At 39.8% G+C, this 18,960-nt stretch overlaps 1 protein-coding gene across 1 annotated transcript in view; it reads left to right on the forward strand.

Moving 5' to 3' along the window:
• PTPRK (protein tyrosine phosphatase receptor type K) overlaps window positions 1-18,960 on the forward strand; it is a 564,673-nt gene that overhangs the window by 528,437 nt on the left and 17,276 nt on the right. The window contains exons 17-24 of the mRNA XM_026649826.2: window positions 973-984; window positions 2,440-2,624; window positions 4,202-4,289; window positions 5,888-5,964; window positions 9,291-9,327; window positions 11,348-11,445; window positions 12,235-12,351; window positions 17,652-17,806. Of these exons, the coding sequence (XP_026505611.1) occupies window positions 973-984; window positions 2,440-2,624; window positions 4,202-4,289; window positions 5,888-5,964; window positions 9,291-9,327; window positions 11,348-11,445; window positions 12,235-12,351; window positions 17,652-17,806 (769 nt within the window). The remainder of the gene's footprint in view (window positions 1-972; window positions 985-2,439; window positions 2,625-4,201; window positions 4,290-5,887; window positions 5,965-9,290; window positions 9,328-11,347; window positions 11,446-12,234; window positions 12,352-17,651; window positions 17,807-18,960) is intronic.

Genomic DNA, 18,960 nt, shown 5'->3' on the forward strand with positions numbered 1-18,960 from the left:
AGTGGTGACTTTGGAGTTATTTCAAAAATTGAAGAGGTTTTGTTTTGTATTGTTTTATTATTTTATTTTACTCTATTTTTGGCTTTACAAACAATATTGAAGAACTTTGTTTTTTAGAAAATGGTTTTAAAAACGCAGTGGAAAAATAAAATTTGTATCCTGTTTTCTGACTGGATATAATCTAATGAATGATATTAGAGTTCAGTCAGTTACTATGGCTGCTTTACTACTAAAAAGTCAGCAAAATTAGACTTACTGATTGGGTGGTATTTAAAAATTGAACTTTCCCTATTGTGTTTCTTTGGGAGGCTTTTTTCTAATACGCATTATCTCAGGCTTTTACTATTCATGTAGGCCATGTCCAACTATATTTGCAATGACATTAGAACTACTGAAACTACTAATTCATGTAGGTGAAACAAATTTCTTGATAGCCAGTGGTAAATCTGTTGAAACTATACTGTGACATATAACTGTGAAGAGCAAGCCCTAGGGGTTAATTGAAGGAGAGTTTAATAGTTTCTGTATGTATTCACATCTCAGCATACTTTTCATTTGTTTTTCACAGATGAGCAGTTTTTCATATGACCAGAACTATAGTAAATAAGTCTTATGTTAGCTAAAGGTTGTGTTAGGTTGTAGTGGTACTAGACATTTGAATGATTTTTTTAGTTCATTTTTAGCACGTTAGTGTCTCATTCCATTCTACATACATTATCTAATAGTAAGTTATTCTGATAATTTTGGTTTTCTTAGATCCATACCATTCCATTGGATTCAGTGGGGAGCTCTACTTAAAAATCGATGGCGTGATATAGCCATTATATTTTAGAAACTATTTGAAATATTATAAAGCCTCATAACTTTTAATGCTATTTATCGTTTAGTCATTTTCTAATCTAATACAGACTTCAAATAAATTTCTTATGTTCTTGTTCACTCTTTGTTTTTTGCTGCTTCAATGGGTTAAAGTGCCTATTACTGGTAAGTATATTGGAAGAAACTAAAGAGAACTGCACATCAAGAGAATGTTTGAAATGTGTATGGTTTAATATATATAATACCACAGTAAAAGTGACTGGTACATGTCACTCAAGCTATTAGGTGGTTTAATGAGGCATAAATGTATTGAAATTAGCAACTCTTGTGTAACAGCTTACGGAGCGAGGTTACTTACTTTAAGATTGCATTTGATACAGCATTCAAATTTTGTGCACCTTTGGCAGAATTGTAGAGAATTTTTAAATGCAAGGCTCTCTGTCCAGACCTTGAAATGCTGGCTATATTGCTAGGGTTTTCTGCTTGGTTCTTTGGAAGGGACAAGAGTGGACTGATTGCAAAATAGCATGTATGGGTGTTGGATCTCTTATGGAATGACTTGAAATGATAAACCAGCTTTTGCCTAAGAAAACATGAAAACAGCAGCAACATACTTCAAGTGGCCAAGTAGCCAAAATCTGGTTTCTGTATTACATGCTATCTTTCTAAATACTACCTGTAATTTTAATTGGAATTTTGAAAGTGACATTCACCTTTACTTCCTGTGCTAACCAGTCAGTAGAATTGCTGTGTGCTATTAGCATTTCACAAAAGTCATTGACTCCTTGTCAATAGTGTAAGAAGTGATCCCTTTATGGAGTTTATACATCCGTTTAGGTTTGAGTAGTGCTTTGGAATCCTTCAGGAGGAGAGGATTGTTACATACTCATTTTATAAATAGTATTTCTTTCTTTACTTAAAATGGAGAGTGTCCAGCTGAAATCAGGGCACTTGACAACTCAGCTGTTCAGTTGAAGGATAGGTGGCACAATGATAGTATTAAAGTCTCCACTTCTGTATCTGTTGGTTCTTCATCCCAAATGGATTATGTAGGCTGAACCCTAATATGAAGATTTTTTAATAACAAATGGTATAGCTGTAATCTATAATGTTTGGTGGGGGGGGGGTTGTTTGTTTTTTAAACTGGGATCTGAACTCACTGATTCTGGATGTAGAACCATGGTGAGCTGGAAGCACAGAAGAGCTATCCTCATTATGTTGCTTATTTCATAGTTTTGTTGTCTTTATTACATAAGCTTGTTTCAGAAAAGTTTAAATTTTGGATAACAGTGAGAAAGTGAAGTTTTCTAAAAAGTGACCATTAAAAACTACCTTTGTAGCTTTTTAATGAAGTACCCTTAGACCTTCTGCTCTCCAGGAAAGAGAATCTCAATCTTTTCAGTGTGTTTGCAATCAAATAAATAAATTTATTTAACACCCAGAGTGCGGTAGGTGCTTGCTTGCACACTCAGAAATTTTGGGGGAAGGTGAAATGATGAGAAACTGTAAGTCTCTATTTCAATAATAGGCTGAAAATTTTACTGTAGTTTATTCATTTCAAGTGTATACACTAGTGTTAGAATAAATGTTAGTTACTTCTCTGGGTTTTTGTAACCACAGATGAGAATCACAGTGCGACAGCCGAGTCCAGTCGCCTGCTGGATGTCCCTCGCTACCTTTGTGAAGGAACAGAGTCCCCTTACCAGACTGGACAGCTGCATCCGGCCATCAGAGTAGCTGATTTGCTGCAACATATTAACCTCATGAAGACATCTGATAGCTATGGTTTTAAAGAGGAATATGAGGTAGAACTTCAGTGATTTATTCATGAATTATTCTTATCAGAAAAACCCCTTGTGAGTACAGTATCTTGTTTGATATGAGGGCTCTTGGTTGCAGAGGGATTAAACTAATTGTAATGGGATGAAAGAAAATTTGACAGTGAGATATATTAGGTAGTGGGATAATCCCAGAGTGAGGTGGGGAGAGGAGTTCTATTATTTGAGACATTCCAAATGACAGTAGTCTGGACTAAGCACTAGACATGTCCAACAGTGAAAAATCCAGCACTGGTGGTGGAGGGTGGGTACAGATGGACAGATAGCTCTCCACCACCTCTGGCTTTGGATTCTCTGGGATGAATCTATGAGGTTAGAATGTCAGAAACAGTACATCCAGTAAAGTGTTACAGCCTAGTTTGCACAGAATTACAACTATATTTAAAATGATGTAACAGTTTCCACTTGCTTGGTAAACTGTGCTGATTACATTTAGATCCCTCCCCCCACCACCTACTTATGAATTTAATAGGAGAACAAGACTTAACGCGGATGCATAGCTGTTTTCATCATACCCCTGCCATTTTCCCCTCTCCACTTACATGCATTTCCCCTTTGTCAGTGTTTTCTTATACCGTGCTTCATTTTAGGGCTGTGCTTCCATAGTGCACAAAGAGCAGTGACTAGTTTAGTCCCTGATTTCTACTTCTGATGAATGGCCTCCTGCTTCATCTCTCTTTGCCCTAACGTGGGTCAATGGTGGAGAATGTGCTTTTAAGTTTGTTTCCATAGTGACTGTTCTGTTTCTGTGGCTGATCTCCCAGGTAGGGGCAGCACAACACCCAGAAAGGAAGCTATAGGGGCACATGCCTTCAGCAGTTAGATAGAAGCATGGTATACAAGTTGTGGGCAATGGAAAAGAACACAGAGAAAAGTCTCATCTGCCATCGCTGAGATAGCAACCTTTATTTTTCACCCTTCACAATATGGAGAGGAGTTGGAAAATGTTTTGCTAGTAGTTTTAAAGTTTTAGCTTTAAAATAAGAGCACGAACAGAAAGAGTTTTAGGAGGAGTCTTCATGATTGCTGTGTTCAGGAGTAATGCCTGCTCCACTCTAAGAAAAATTATGGAACAGGTAGTAGGTGTCTGAATATATTATGGTACATTATAAGAGGAGGGAGGGTCAGTCTGTGTATATTTAATCTGGGATTCCTCTTCTTTTCCTTCCTCCCCACCTTGTGAAGACTGCTGAGCACTTGCCTGTCCATTTCCAGCCCTCCATCAAGCCTCCATCATACCTCCATCTATTTTGGGCCAGGAGGACTGGGTTTGAAATCCCTTTGGAAATCAGTCAGTGACTGATTCATTAGCCTGAGAGAGAGACTCTCCCACTTCCTATAGCTAAATTTCTATTTCTGCTATCAAGGAAGCTAGTGGGTGACAGATCAGATAATCAAAGCTGAGATTCTTTTATGATAAGAGAACTGTCAGGACATAATCATGCTATCCTAAAAAAGATGTCTTTAGCAATGTTGTTTTCAAAATTTACATAGGTTTTACTAAACTAATTTCCTTATCTATATATATATATATATTTTAATAGAGTTTCTTTGAGGGACAGTCAGCATCTTGGGATGTCGCTAAAAAGGATCAAAACAGAACAAAGAACCGATATGGAAACATTATAGCATGTAAGTTCCTAGATGGCTTGCAGTCAGTGTTTGACTGTGCTGATATTAATTGTCATATGCTGCTGTATTTATTGAACAGCTTTTTAAAGTAAAAATAAAAAAATGCAGTGGCACATCTGCTTATAAAATCAAATGCTCATTATTGATCAGTGCAGAAATACAGTGCTATCTTCAGAGTTTGTGCCATTGTCAGATTCTTTCCCTTCAGGGCTAATGTGTGTTTAATTTTATGTTTGTACATAAAATGCATGTGGAGATTAAACATGTGAGAGTGACAGAGTAACAAAATCCCTTTGAATGTTACATTAATTGTAGTTTTGTGCAACTATAATTGTTTTCCAGGTTAAAGTATATCGGACTGTCCACATGCTCTTTTTGTTGTTGTTGTTGTTCCTTGTAGCCACTGTGTCTGAACCCCAGTTGTGTAACATAGGTGTGTTTTACATTGATGGCTGGGAGCAGGGAGTCCTGACTCTCTCGAATCCTTAGACATAATGCTTTTGATAGCTTAGAGTATGTCTATACTTAAAATGCTACAGAGGCCCAGCTGCACCACTATAGCGCTTCAGTGTACACACTACCCCCTCCAACGGGAGGGTTTCTCTCTCGGTGGTGTAAGTAATCCACCTCCCTGAGAGGCTGTAGCTAGGTCAATGGAATAATTCTTCTGTCCACCTAGCATTCTCAGAACTGGGGGTTAGGTCAGCTTAACTATGCCACTAAGGGGTGTAGACCAGGTCTTAGATTCAAACACAGGGTAAACATATTTGATTAACATTTTATATGGGAATTGTGTATGCAATAATAATGCCACTCATGACATTTAAATGATTGAAAGCATGTTGCTAATATGCACATTGCAGTTTTTTAAGGAGCTATATATGAAGTTACATGACGGTGGGAGCAAAGGACTCATAGGCCTGGTCTACACTAACCCCCCCACTTCGGACTAAGGTACGCAAATTCAGCTACGTTAATAACGTAGCTGAATTCGAAGTACCTTAGTCCGAAGTTACCGCGGTCCAGACGCGGCAGGAAGGCTCCCCCGTCGATGCTGCGTACTCCGCTCGCCGAGCTGGAATACGAGCGTCGATGGCGAGCACTTCCGGGATCGATTTATCGCGTCTTAACCAGACGCGATAAATCGAACTCAGAAAACCGATTGCTTACATCCGGGTCCGGATGTAAGTGAAGACGTACCCATAGTCAGGACTTTTTGGGTTTCTAGTTTACCATCTCTGCCACTAACTTGTTTTGTGACTTCGGGCAAATCACATAGATTCTTTGTCTCTATTTACCTTATGTATCATTATGATACCTACTAACTACACAGGGGTAATGAAACTTATTAACCGTTGTGAAACGCTTTCAGACCCTCAGACAAAAGACCCCTCTCTGTGTAACTATAAGGTAATCCCTCCGTTTTAAAGATTTTAAATTGTCAAGCACTAATAGTTTCCTCAGAAGCCTTTCCAGTGCACTAGATCATTGTAATTTACTGTTGCCTGCCATTTATTTTATATTTATATTCAAGCCAGGTCTGAAGGAACTTCTATTACCTATTTTTGTTTTGTTTTTTTCTTATATTAAATTTACAGATGACCACTCCAGAGTGATTTTGCAACCTGTTGAGGATGATCCTTCTTCAGATTACATTAATGCAAACTATATAGATGTAAGTGGTTGCATGGATTTCTCCCTTTCACCTTGCTAGCTTCTGTGTGTGAAACTTTTTGCATGTTGTGCCTACAAAATTATTGAAAGCTTTTTTTTTTATTAAGAACAAAATGTACACTTTCCTTGTTCTACGTCCCAGTACTCACTGACATTGTTGTGCTTTCTTTCACATCTGACTTTGGTTTGGGCTGTAGATTTGGCTGTACAGGGATGTAAGTACCACTATATGTGAATAACAGCATCCTATTGTAAATATTTGCTATAGACATTGTTCTTAATTACTTTACTTTTCTGTTTTTATTACTAGATATCAATGCATGCTTCATTTAATTTATCTCATGTAATATCTGTTCTTTTTTTCCCCATTTTCTTTTGTGTAAATACTTTATGTATGTACCTGTGTTAAAGAGATCGTATAGACTGTTAACATAGTTCTAGGCATTGTTACATAAACCAGATAAACTTCCTCTTTAAAAAAAGTTGCTGTTAACTTAAATTTTATTTTGGATGGTTTTGGTTACTAGCTGTTATTTTCCCCTCCCATTTTTATGTGAGAAGCTGGATAGTATGCTGTAAAGTAGTGGCTCTGAAAGTGTATCGAAGTGGTGTTTCTAATACATGGCTTGGAAAGGAGTTGGGGAGGATAGCCTTATTTATTTTCTGAAGGGCAACAGTCATCAAGCTGAATATGTAATTAATATTTGATCTTCAGGTGCCAATTGGATATTATACAGTATATACACAAACATATATATTTATATTATTTTAGAAATGTAGTGTAAGTTTCTTGATTTCTACTGTACATCTTTTTTCAATTTTGAATTTCCACATTTTGTCAGGAGTTCAAAGGACCAGGAATTTTGAGAGATCTCTGCCATGTATATTGGTCCAGAAAATATAACCTTGTTTAACCGAAACCTTGAGAAAAAAGAGTGGGAGGACAAATAATATGGATGAATGAAAGACCTGTAAAAACAATATCACCCAGAGTATTTACTGGGTGTGTTTTAAAGGGCTGTTTTTTCTCAACTTCTTTTATATGTAGCACCAAACTAACTCTTTTCCCTTCCAGTGGTGGCTTGTAAAACTTAAGACTCTCTAGGATATAAAGTTTCTGCTACACATATAGCACTGAATTTCTTATCTCTGCTACTGTGATGTGTACGACCAGAGATATTTTGACAAAGGATTTCCACAAAATGTTTCCCCTGATTTGTGATAAATCCCGTTTCTCAGAGGTATGTTATCCCATGTAGACAAAAACATCATCTTATCATAACCAAGGAGGAAGACCACAAACTTACATTGGCTCTTTGCTGAAAATATTTCTTTCTTGTTCCTGAAAACACGGTGTATAAAGAGAGTGTAGCACTGTGTTAAACTTGTGTAATTTGAAGTTGGGGCTGAAAACCTTGTGGGGGATTGGATTGACCTTCCTGGGGTGTTTTTTAAGAATACTGAGTAAGCCGGTCCATTCTAAAAACACAAATAAAATGCTGTTCAGAAGGATTTTTATGAGCTGCAAAGGAAGGTAATCAATCGTTGGCAAGGATGGTTAAACAGTTCTCAAAGAGAGAGTTCAAATTGCATGGATATGTGGAAATCTGTCCGTTTAGTGGCAACAAGGGGATACAAGGAGTCTAAAGATCCATGATTCCTCTAATGAGTGTTTGACGCTGTTGGCTTAGTAAGACTATAACCCAACAAATAGCTGGGGTTATTTCTCTCACATTCTCACAGAATATCACTTATACCACTTCCTCTCATACTAGCTCTACTAAATTTAGTTCCTTCCTACAACCCTGATCTTTCTACCTTATTACTAGCACCAGCCTGAATACGTTTTTGATGAGTTAATTTAGTACAGGATCCATTCATCTTGCAGTTCACATGCTAATAATTGACAGTTGATAATGATGTGCAGACCAGCAAGCAATGGAACTTCGCCAGCTAGCTGGAAAGGTTCGGTTGTACAGGTTTGTTTCTGTATATGTGTGTGTGTATATACATGTGTGTGTATCATGTACAATATAATACACAGACACACACTCTGTATAATATTGAAAACATTTTGCAAAACATTCTGTTGTACCCGAATGCAGCAGGGCATTCATTCTACGCACACACACATTGTCCAGCTCTAACATTGGAATGTTCCGTTATTATTATGTATGGCTCTAATAGACATCTTTGTGCATTTGTAATTAAAATTATTTTGATAAGAAAATGAAAATTATATATTCGTTTCATGGCTTATGGCAACAAGGACTAATCATTTTTGGTAATGTGAAGGCAAAGACCATTTTCACTAAATTTAAAATAAGCTACCCGATGCACTCAGCAGAGAAAGGGGGTGTCAAAAAAGGACTAATTAATAACCCTAGTGACCTGACTAAGCTAATTTTTACTGTTACAGTACAAGTATGCTCAGGTCCGATGTTAATTTTTCCATTTTATTTGTTACCATTTGAACCTTTTCAGACTTGATAGATCTGTTTGTTATGAGCTATTCAGTGGCGGCTCTTGACTTTTTTGACAGGTGAGGCACAAATCACAAAATAGTTATTTCTACCCCTGGGGTAGAAATAAAGGTTACCTTATTTATAGTGAAGAAACAGTAGGCAGATTTGGGAGCTGGACCTGCCACCACTGCTACCCAGCTTGCATGGGGTGGTGGGACATGAGGTAGGCTGTAGGGCTCAGCAGGAGCTTCTCTCACACACTCTGAGCTCACCCTGTGGGAGAGGAGGCTGGGGGAGGAGGTGAGGTCCCCGTGTGTGCAAGAAGCCAGAGGGCCTGTCCCCTGCAAACTCCCTGCTTCCTGAGCTTAACTGCTACAATCCTGCCGTGGCCTCACCAAGCAGTGGTTACCATAGCAACGCCTTTAAAAAGTGACTTGTGGGCGTGGTAAATTGCCATGATAACATGGCAGCTTCCTGAGGCACAATTAGCTATACCAAGATTTGAACAGCACTATGTCCCTCAAACTTTCTGGTATTGCATTTCGCCACTGGAGAGAGAGAGTTGTGACATTTAAATCAAATAATAATTTGTCCTTAAATCTGTATATATTTATCATTTTTTTAAAAAAGAATATGCAAAATGTGTTTTGTACCTTTTGGGAATTCTTGATTAGGCTGTGCCTCACTTGCCTGGGCTGATGAAGCCGCCCCTGACCTATACACAGTTCTTAGCTACTAGTCTGTTCTGAAAAGGTTTTCTATAGCTAAACTGTCTTACAGTCCATTATGCCTTCGTTTTCCCCTCCCTAGCTTGTTCTGGTTTGTATTAAAGTACAGAAATCAACTTATTCTTCTGTTTTAGGGCTATCAAAGACCAAGTCACTACATTGCAACCCAAGGTAAGAATCTTCCAGAGCAATGTCATCCAGCAAACCTGCTCCATAACGATCAGTGGACTCTGCCCTTTTATGTACAATATAAAAATGGAACCAGAGTTGGTATGTAGTGTATAGTTTGCAGCAGCCACTGTTTATTCTTCTGTGCTGCAGCAATTTAATATAATTTGCCTACATGGAGCATGCATAAATTAAAACTTGCATTAATTTGTTGCACTAAATATTGACTAACTCCTATTCCCCCTATTACTTTTTTCCCATACAAGTCTAGTCAATAGTTACTACAGTCATTAGCAATTTGAGTGTGAGTGGGGGAAGGGCACATGGGCTGAAAGAAAAGGGAAATTTCAGCATATCTTAGGTGTTTGTCTTCTCATAGTACTATATGTTACGAAGCTGTGTGGTATTGGTCCAAGACCACTATTGCTGGGGTAAATAATGACATAGTTACCACCATTGTAGCAGTTTTTTGACAAGCTGAGACCAAAGGGAGCTTTGACCAGTGAGGCTCTTAGCAGAGAGAAGTGAGGAAAGTCTTCCAAATTCAACACTCTGGAAGGAAAAGGACAGAAGAGTAGGAGGCTTCCATTTTCTGTATAAATCAATCACTTCACTCAGGTGAAGCTATGCAAGTTGTAGAAAAGTAAACAGGTTTGACTAAATTGTTTCCATTTCATAATATAGGGCCACATTTTAAAGACTGCCTCTAATTATGCATTTGCAACCAATTGCAGGAATAAATAATATGATTTTGTCAGGTAGCTACCCAATTATGGTCACAAATCAAGTAATTAGATGTCTAAATCCAGGGCCGGCTCTAGGATTTTTGCCGCCCAAAGCAAAAACAATTTTGGCCGCCCCCGCCCCCCCCTCCCCGTTTTTTAATTACCCCACCCCCAGCCCCGCCTCAACTCCACCCCTTCCCCAAATCCCCAGCCCTGCCTCCTCCCCCCAGGCCCTCAAGCCTAGGAGGGAGGGGGAGACTCCAAGTGGCCGCACTGCAGGCGCCGCTTCTCCCCCTCCCTCCCAGGCTCTCAAGCCTGGGAGGGAGGGGGAGCAGCGGCACGTAAAACGTCTGTTTCGCGCGCCGCAGCCGCTCGGGATCTCCCCCTCCCTCCCAGGTTTGAGAGCCTGGGAGGGAGGGCGAGTAGCTGCGCGCGAATCAGCTGTTTCGCGTGCCGTGGCATGCGAGTGGCAGCAGCAGCGGAGGTGAGCTAGGGTGGCCGGGGCACATTTTTAGGGGCGGCATTCTGGCGCCAGCCATGCCGCCCCTAAAAATGTGCCGCCCCAAGCGCCAGCTTGTTTTGCTGGTGCCTAGAGCCGGCCCTGTCTAAATCTAATAATTTTTACTTGTAGTTGATTGTACCTGCAAAATTAGAGGCTAAATGGAAACCTGTTTAACAATTTGGCCCATAAGTTTTTGTCATATATAGGTCCAAAGTCCTTTTCTTTGGGCTCTAATGGAATCTACCTATCTTTATCGATTATGTTTGCACCCGAACATTTAGTTGTGTTTTAACACATTAATTAATAAGGTTGTAAATTATTGTCCGTACAGGACACAAACATTTGTTGCCTATTATATTTAGACCTCGGCTACAGCCTACGATCAAACATAAGTAGAAGTAAGTGCTTGTGTCCTCAATCAAATGTTTGTGTAGTGTCTACACTAGAATTTACAACCACATTAATTAACAAGTGTTAAAACAAAACTAAAAAATTATATCCACGTATGGCTTCTATCGTATTGTCTGAGTAGCTACTACAGTGTATGAGCACTTACACTTTAATATCTTTCAAGTGGTAATTTGGTTAAATTGAGATGCTTCTGCCCCGATTATGAATAACATTATGGTTTAACAACGTCGTCAATATAATGCTGCAATTCTGTAGGGATTATTAGAGCCTTTCATATCTGAGCAAATAACTTTCTGCATATCAAATGCCTATGCTAAAAGATTTTGGTTTTAGTGTTCAGTCGGGTAGTAGTTTTATTACATAGTGTTAAATGTTTTTTTTCCAGGTCCAGTCCATGAAACCGTGTACGATTTTTGGAGAATGATATGGCAGGAACAGTCAGCTTGTGTTGTGATGGTTACAAATTTAGTTGAAGTTGGACGGGTAAGGAACTTTATTTTTAAAATGATATATCCTAAGGATAGCCTCTCAAACTGCTGTTTATCATCGCTGAAGAAAATACAGAAAAGTCTTTTGAAAGACACCCTTAACTCTGGGGATGAAGGGAATAAGATAGTATTTTTCTGAGTTCATATGTCCTTGCAACTTCAAGTAGCATTATATAATATGGCTGCTTTATAAAGAAAAGACCCAACGAATCAGGCTGTTGCCATGTTATTTTCGTGAATAGGGAACAATGCTGCCTGAATCCATAATACAATATAGTGCATAAGAAACATTTGTATATTACTCTGTGCTCAGATGATCACAGCTAGCTGACTAGACAAGTGCACATCATCTTTAACAGCAGATAGAAATCAGCAGATTATTTTGCATTTTAGGATTAGCCAGTCTCTTGAGAATTACTTTAATAAAACACCTGAGATTGCTTTACAACAGCATAATTATTGAAATGGAAAACATCCCACAGCATTAATTAAAACCAGTGAAAAATATGTTTTCCTTACTAGAAAGCTATAGAATTCAGATTCACTAATTCAGAAAGATAATTTGGCCTTTGTGGAGAGATGTGTAAATCAGCATAAACACTTAACACTAACATTATGAACAGCTTTCACAGTACTTGATTGGCAGTTGGTGCATCTGGTCCACAGTAGGGTTCATATGACTACATCATCATTTTGAAAATAATTGTGATATAAATTGTTAAGTTACTATTTGGCATGCTTTCACTTTCGTATGCTTTAAGGTGCCTTTTAATTTTGTTTTTAGGTCAAGTGCTATAAGTACTGGCCTGATGACACCGAAGTTTATGGGGACTTCAAAGTGACTTGTGTGGAAATGGAGCCACTTGCGGAGTACGTAGTAAGGACATTCACCCTTGAAAGGGTAAGCCCTTTGAAAGACATCAGAATATTGCTACTTTGCAGCTCAGTTTGTTAAACAGTGTCTTTCACATATTCACGTACAATACCAAATCATTCTGCGTAATTAACAATTCCATAATGCTGAATTTATTTTACCATGGGAGGAATATGTTACATCATTGGTTCCCAATCATTCATATACCCATAGCTCTTGTACTTCAATAAGCCAAAATGCTTCTGAAATAAATGTAGTCAAACTTTACTAATTCTGGGTCACTGAGAACGAAAATGATGCTTAAAATTGTTGATTGGCTCTAGTTTTCAAGATATGCTATTGGGTCAGTATATACGACCCTTGACTTGGGAATGGCGGAGGATAAGTGAGTTATAAAGGGAAGGGATCTCAATTTAAACCAGAAATGACTAAAATACATCTTTGACTGGATCTATGAATAAAACTATGACTGGATTTGGACAGTACTTGCTTTTTAGGCAAAACAATGAATGATGCAATCTGAAGCTGGTATTGCGTCATACATGATATGAATTGCATCATGTTATTCCTAGAAGTCATGGATGATGCAATCATAATGAAGCTTACATCACTCTGCTGAACAAATTGCCCTATATCAGCTCTAGAAATCATACAGTGTCGTGTTCTCTTATTTGTCAGTGTTTGATTTTGCAAAGGGACACATTTCTGTTTAGCCAAAGTGAGCAGAGATGCCTCGTACTTGTGTGAACAGTGCAGATAACTTCTGCTGTGTTTGTGGTGAAGTGACTTTTGCATCACAAAAGCGCAGTATAACCATTCTGGTTAAGAAAGCCTATCACCTTTATTTTGGCTGCAAAATTGGAGATCAGGACAAGAGGTGGGCCCCACACATATGCTGCAACACTTGTGCAACAAATCTTCGCCAGTGGTTGAACAGGAAAAGGAAATCTATGCCTTTTGCAGTGCCAATGATTTGGAGAGATCCAACAGATCATACCAGCAATTGTTACTTCTGCATGGTGCCTCCAGTTGGGAAAGGTGTGTCAAAGAAGAAAAAGTGTACTGTGCATTATCCAAACATTCCATCAGCTATACACCCAGTACACCACGGAGAAGGACTGCCGGTTCCTGATGCACCAGAATCATTCTCACTTGAGTCAGACGAGGAAGAGGAAGAGGATGAAACTTCTGGTCCTGAACCATCAATGTCACAGGACCCACATTTTCTCCCATCCTCCTCCTCTGAACCACACCTCATAACACAAGGTGAACTGAATGACCTTGTCAGGGATTTGGAACTACCCAAGAGTAAGGCAGAGCTGTTGGGCTCCAGACTACAGCAGTGGAATCTCCTGGCAGGTGATGTAAAGGTTTCCATGTTCTGTGACCGTCAAAAGGATCTTGTCCCATTCTTCTTCATGGAAGATGATCTTGTAGCCTGCAACAACATCGATGGTGTGATGGCAGCCCTCAACATCGTTCACGCTCCAGATGACTGGAGACTGTTCATTGATTCATCGAAGACGAGTCTTAAAGCTGTTTTACTGCATAATGGCAATGTTTTGCCATCAATTCCAGTTGGTCATGCAGTCCGTATGAAGGAAACCTATGACAACATGAAACAACTTTTGAGGTGCATAAACTATGACCAACATCAATGGCAGCTTTGTGGCGATTTGAAGGTTGTTGCTCTCTTGCTTGGTCTGCAGACTGGATACACAAAGTACTGCTGTTTTCTCTGCGAATGGGATAGTCGTGCAAGAGATTCCCACTACATCAAGAAAGATTGGCCACTCCGACAGTCATTGGAGCCTGGGAGGAAAAGTGTTCAGCATCCACCACTTGTTGAATCAAGGAAGATTTTGTTACCACCCTTACACTTCAAGCTGGGTCTGATGAAGAACTTTGTCAAGACCATTGACAAAACACAAGCAGCTTTCAAGTACCTCCGTGGAAAATTTCCAAGGTTAAGTGAAGCTAAGATAAAGGAAGGTGTCTTTGTTGGTCCTCAGATTTGTGAACTTCTTCGAGATGATGCATTTGACCATGCACTGCGTGGCAAGGAAAAGACGGCATGGAAAGCCTTCCAGTTAGTGGCAATAAATTTTCTCAGAAACAACAAGGCAGACAACTACAGGTTGTTGGTGGAAAACCTCCTCAAGGCATACAAAAGCCTTGGTTGCAACATGTCGCTAAAGATACATTTTTTGCACTCTCATCTAGATTTTTTCCACCGAACTGCGGAGCAGTGAGCGACAAGCACGGCGAGCGATTTCACCAGGACATTGCAACAATGGAGAAACGCTATCAGGGCAAATGGAGCCCATCAATGCTTGCAGACTATTGCTGGACAGTGACAAGAGATGCTCCATTTAATGAATACAAGAGACAAGCCAAGAAATGCCGAGTAGACACTGAATAGGACTAAACTATGTACATAATAGTTTTTTGCCTTTTGTTTCATAATAAATTTTATTTATATAACCCTTTTGCTGATTTTTAAAGTGTTACATAAACAGGACAGGTGAAATATTATCATGTAAAGCAACCATAAACACATGAAAAGACCTAGGTTTACAATTTATGATTAAAACTCTACTATCTACACAATATACATAGACATAAAATGTAAAAACTTAAATATCTTAGAAACAGTAGCCAATCAGTTGTTTTAATTGTCATATTTGAATTCAGCACATCAAAATACATAATAAATAGCACATTTTATCTCTGAAGCAGACGACTTCTCAAAAATTGTAGACCAGTGTAATTTGTTTTGACTGGTGTTGTACACTTCCCTTCCTGACCTTAAAAACGAGCCTGTTTGCTGGGCCCAAGTACATTGTTCTTAACAATCTTCCATTCACTGGGGCATGTCCTGACCCTTACAGGAGTTAATGTTGCTCCAATACCCTGACTTGTGCATTACTTAGGGTATATCTACAATACGAAATTAGGTCGATTTTATAGAAGTCAATTTTTAGAAATCAGTTTTATACAGTCGATTGTGTATGTCCCCACTAAGTGCATTAAGTCGGTGGAGTGTGTCCTCACTACCGTGGCTAGCATCGACTTACGGAGCAGTGCACTGCAGGTAGCTATCCCACAGTTCCCGCAGTCTCCGCTGCCCATTGGAATTCTGGGTTAAGCTCCCAATGCCTGATGGGGCAAAAACATTGTCATGGGTGGTTTTGGGTACATGTTGTCAGTCGCCCCTCCCTCCATGAATGCAACGACAGACAATCGTTTTGCACCTTTTTTCCTGGGTTACCAGGGCAGACGCCATACCACGCCATACCACGGCAGCATCGCGTGGTCGCACCTACCCCAGCCTACCCCTTGCTCCCATGGCTCATGAAGCCTGGACAGTAGTAAGGAGCAGTTCAACTATAGGCTGAGCAAGTGCAGAATGGTGGTAGAATGTGCCTTTGGACGTTTAAAAGCTCGCTGGTGCTGTTTGCTGACTAGGTCAGACCTCAGCGCAACCAACATTCCCATTGTTATTGCTGCTTGTTGTGTGCGCCATAATATCTGGGAAAGTAAGGGGGAGACGTTTATGGTGGGGTGGGATGTTGAAGCAAATTGCCTGGCGTCTGATTATGAGCAGCCTGACACCAGGGCGATTAGAAGAGCACAGCAAGGCGCGCTGCACATCAGAGAGGCTTTGAAAACCAGTTTCATGACTGGCCAGGCTTTGGTGTGACAGTTGTGTGTGTTTCTCCTTGATGCAAACCCGCCCCCTTTGTTGATTTTGATTCCCTGTAAGCCAATCACCCTTTCCCCTTCGAAATAAAGTAACTATTGTTTTGAAACCATGCATTCTTTCTTTATTACAAAAAAAAGAGAGAGATAACGGATAAGGTAGCCCGGGTGGGGTGGGGGAGGAGGGAGGAGGGAAGGACAAAGCCACATTGCTTATTGTAGCCAGACTAAAAATCAAACTGTTTGAATGACAGCCTTCTGTTGCTTGGGCCATCCTCTGCAGTGGAGTGGCTGGGTGCCCGGAGCCTCTCCTCCCCCCCCCCACCCCACATTCTTGGGCTTCTGGGTGAGGAGGCTATGGAACATGGGGAGGAGGGGAGGCGGTTATACAGTGGATGCAGCGGGGGTCTGTGCTCTTGTTGGCTTTCCTGCAGCTCCAACAGACACTTCATCATGTCCGTTTGCTCCCCCATTAGCCTCAGAATCGCGTCCTGCCTCCGCTCTTCGCGCTCACTTAATTTTTCCTAGCCTCTGCCACTGAATGCCTCCATGCATTGAGCTGTGCCCTATCAGTGCAGGAGGACTGCATGAGCTCAGAAAACATGTCATCGCCAGTGGGTTTTTTCACCATCTAATCTGCAATAACCTCAGGGACTGAGGGGGAGCATAGAAACATTCTACGCTGTACGATTCTGGGGGGACTTCATGGTCACCTGTGCTGCTGAGTTCGCCACGCTGACCAAACAGGGAAATGAAATTCAAAAGTTCCCAGGGCTTTTCCTGTGTACCTGGCTAGTGCATCGGAGTTCAAAGTGCTGTCCAGAGTGGTCACAATGGAGCACTCTGGGATAGCTCCCGAAGGCCAATACCGTCGATTTGCGTCTGCACTACCCCAAATTCGACCTAGCAAGGTCGATTTTAGCGCTACTCCCCTCGTCGGGGAGGAGTACAGAAGTCGATTTTAAGAGCCCTTTAGGTCGACAGAACAGGGTTGGTTGTGTGGACGCAGTCATTTTTAAATCGACCTAATGCGGCTAAATTTGACCTAACCCCGTAGTGTAGACCAGGGCTAAGAGTATGAACATAAACGAATATTAGGTAGCAAATACTAGCTGGTGTGGAACAGCTGTGGTCTTCTGGTATAACTGTTACACCTGTCTGCATGGGTTGGAGAATCATAATTTTATATATAGAAACATCAGTAAAATGCTTTTTTGTGTTGACTCTAAAAACTATTAGAACAGTTGGTCTAGCATACTTTAATAGCAAATATAAGTATTATGTGTTTCAGATTTGCAGTACATTATCAAAATATCACACTATGGCACCATTATACTATATAAGCCTTATGGGATAAGATGCCAGTCAGTTTAGAATTGATTCTGCTCTTTTTATGTATATGTGATAAAGATGAACCAGCAATTTATTAATAGCCATGTTTATATTCCATTGTAAAATCAGTTTTCCTTAAAACATAGAATGCCATGTTCTTTGCTTAAATTAGTTTGAGAAGACAGTATGTAGATTCTAGCAGTGTTGTCATTGCTTGACTCAGAGAATATTTTGGGTGTTGAATATTTTGAGTTTAATAACCTCTTTCAAAATATTATTTTTGTCTTTGGCAGAGAGGTTACAATGAAATCCGTGAACTTAAACAGTTCCATTTCACAGGCTGGCCAGATCATGGAGTTCCTTACAATGCCACAGGCCTCCTTTCATTTATACGTCGAGTCAAATTGTCTAACCCTCCTAGTGCCGGGCCTATTGTTGTACATTGCAGGTGTGTAGAGAAGAGGTAGATGAATTTTCTACAACTTTATACGTGAGCTTGTATAGTGGTCTCTTGTGAAGTTGTGGAGTTTGTCTTTTTGTTGTTTAACTTTTGGGAATGAATTTGCTCTTTCAATGTCCTGTCCATCCTGGAAGCAGAACTAGGCTAGGTACAGCAATGTTTAAACATAGCTTGATTCTAGTACAATTTCCCCAATTGGTACGGACAGATATTTTTTCCTCAAAACTGTTAGCCAAACCTTGTTATAATGTAGGCTAACGTTTAACGTGCTCTATGGCAAAATTTTATGACAGAGTACTAGGATGGTATTTTGTTACAGCTATGTTGACATTTAAAATGTGCCTTTGTGAAATATAATTTTAAGTAGAATATTTAATTGAACATATGGCAACAAATAGATCCATCCAGTGAAGCAACATCCTGAAATGAGGCTGGATATTGGATAGAGTGGGAACAACTAAAGAGTGTTGTTTTCCGTGTACGTTTTGCAAATTTTCCATTATGGGGCACAGTTCGTTGAAATATGATTTCTTGGCAAATCCATCAAATGTGTTAACTACATTCTGCACATAGAGTTAGCCAAGTTGTGCATGTTGCAGGAATTCACTTTTCAAATATCTATAATAGCTATGTATAAACCAGGAGAGACTCCCATACAATCCTGATATTGCACCAGAAGATTGTTAGCTGCCTAAACCAGAGTATAGGGGACAGTCTACATTTTACAGTCAAACTTTCTTACCTGAAATTGTCCCTTGGGAAAAAAAGGTCCCCCTTAGTCTCTCTGAATAAAGATAAGTCTTATATGTCTTGAAGTGATTCCATAAAGAGCATAGTCATCCTGAAGATCTCTGTTATCTAACAAGTCTGTTACTACAGTTTTGTTTCTGGACCATGAAGGAATGTTCTGAGATACTAAAAAGGAACCTCACTGATACTGTTTTTACATAACCTGAGATCCGTTGAAAAGTTCTTGCTTTTGAGTTGTATACATTTCATGTGTGTTTAAATGCTATTCTGAAGAATAAAGGGCGAAACTGGAGATTCTGTAATGGTTGGAAAGATATGTATGAGAACTTAGGTTAGTGTTCGAAGTGTGTACTTGTAAATGCCAAAGACAGTTTGCTAAATTTGTGAGGTAG

This window comes from Terrapene carolina, unplaced genomic scaffold (assembly GCF_002925995.2).
Source record: "Terrapene carolina triunguis isolate 2854851 unplaced genomic scaffold, T_m_triunguis-2.0 Scaffold85, whole genome shotgun sequence".
Lineage (NCBI taxonomy): Eukaryota > Metazoa > Chordata > Testudines > Emydidae > Terrapene > Terrapene triunguis.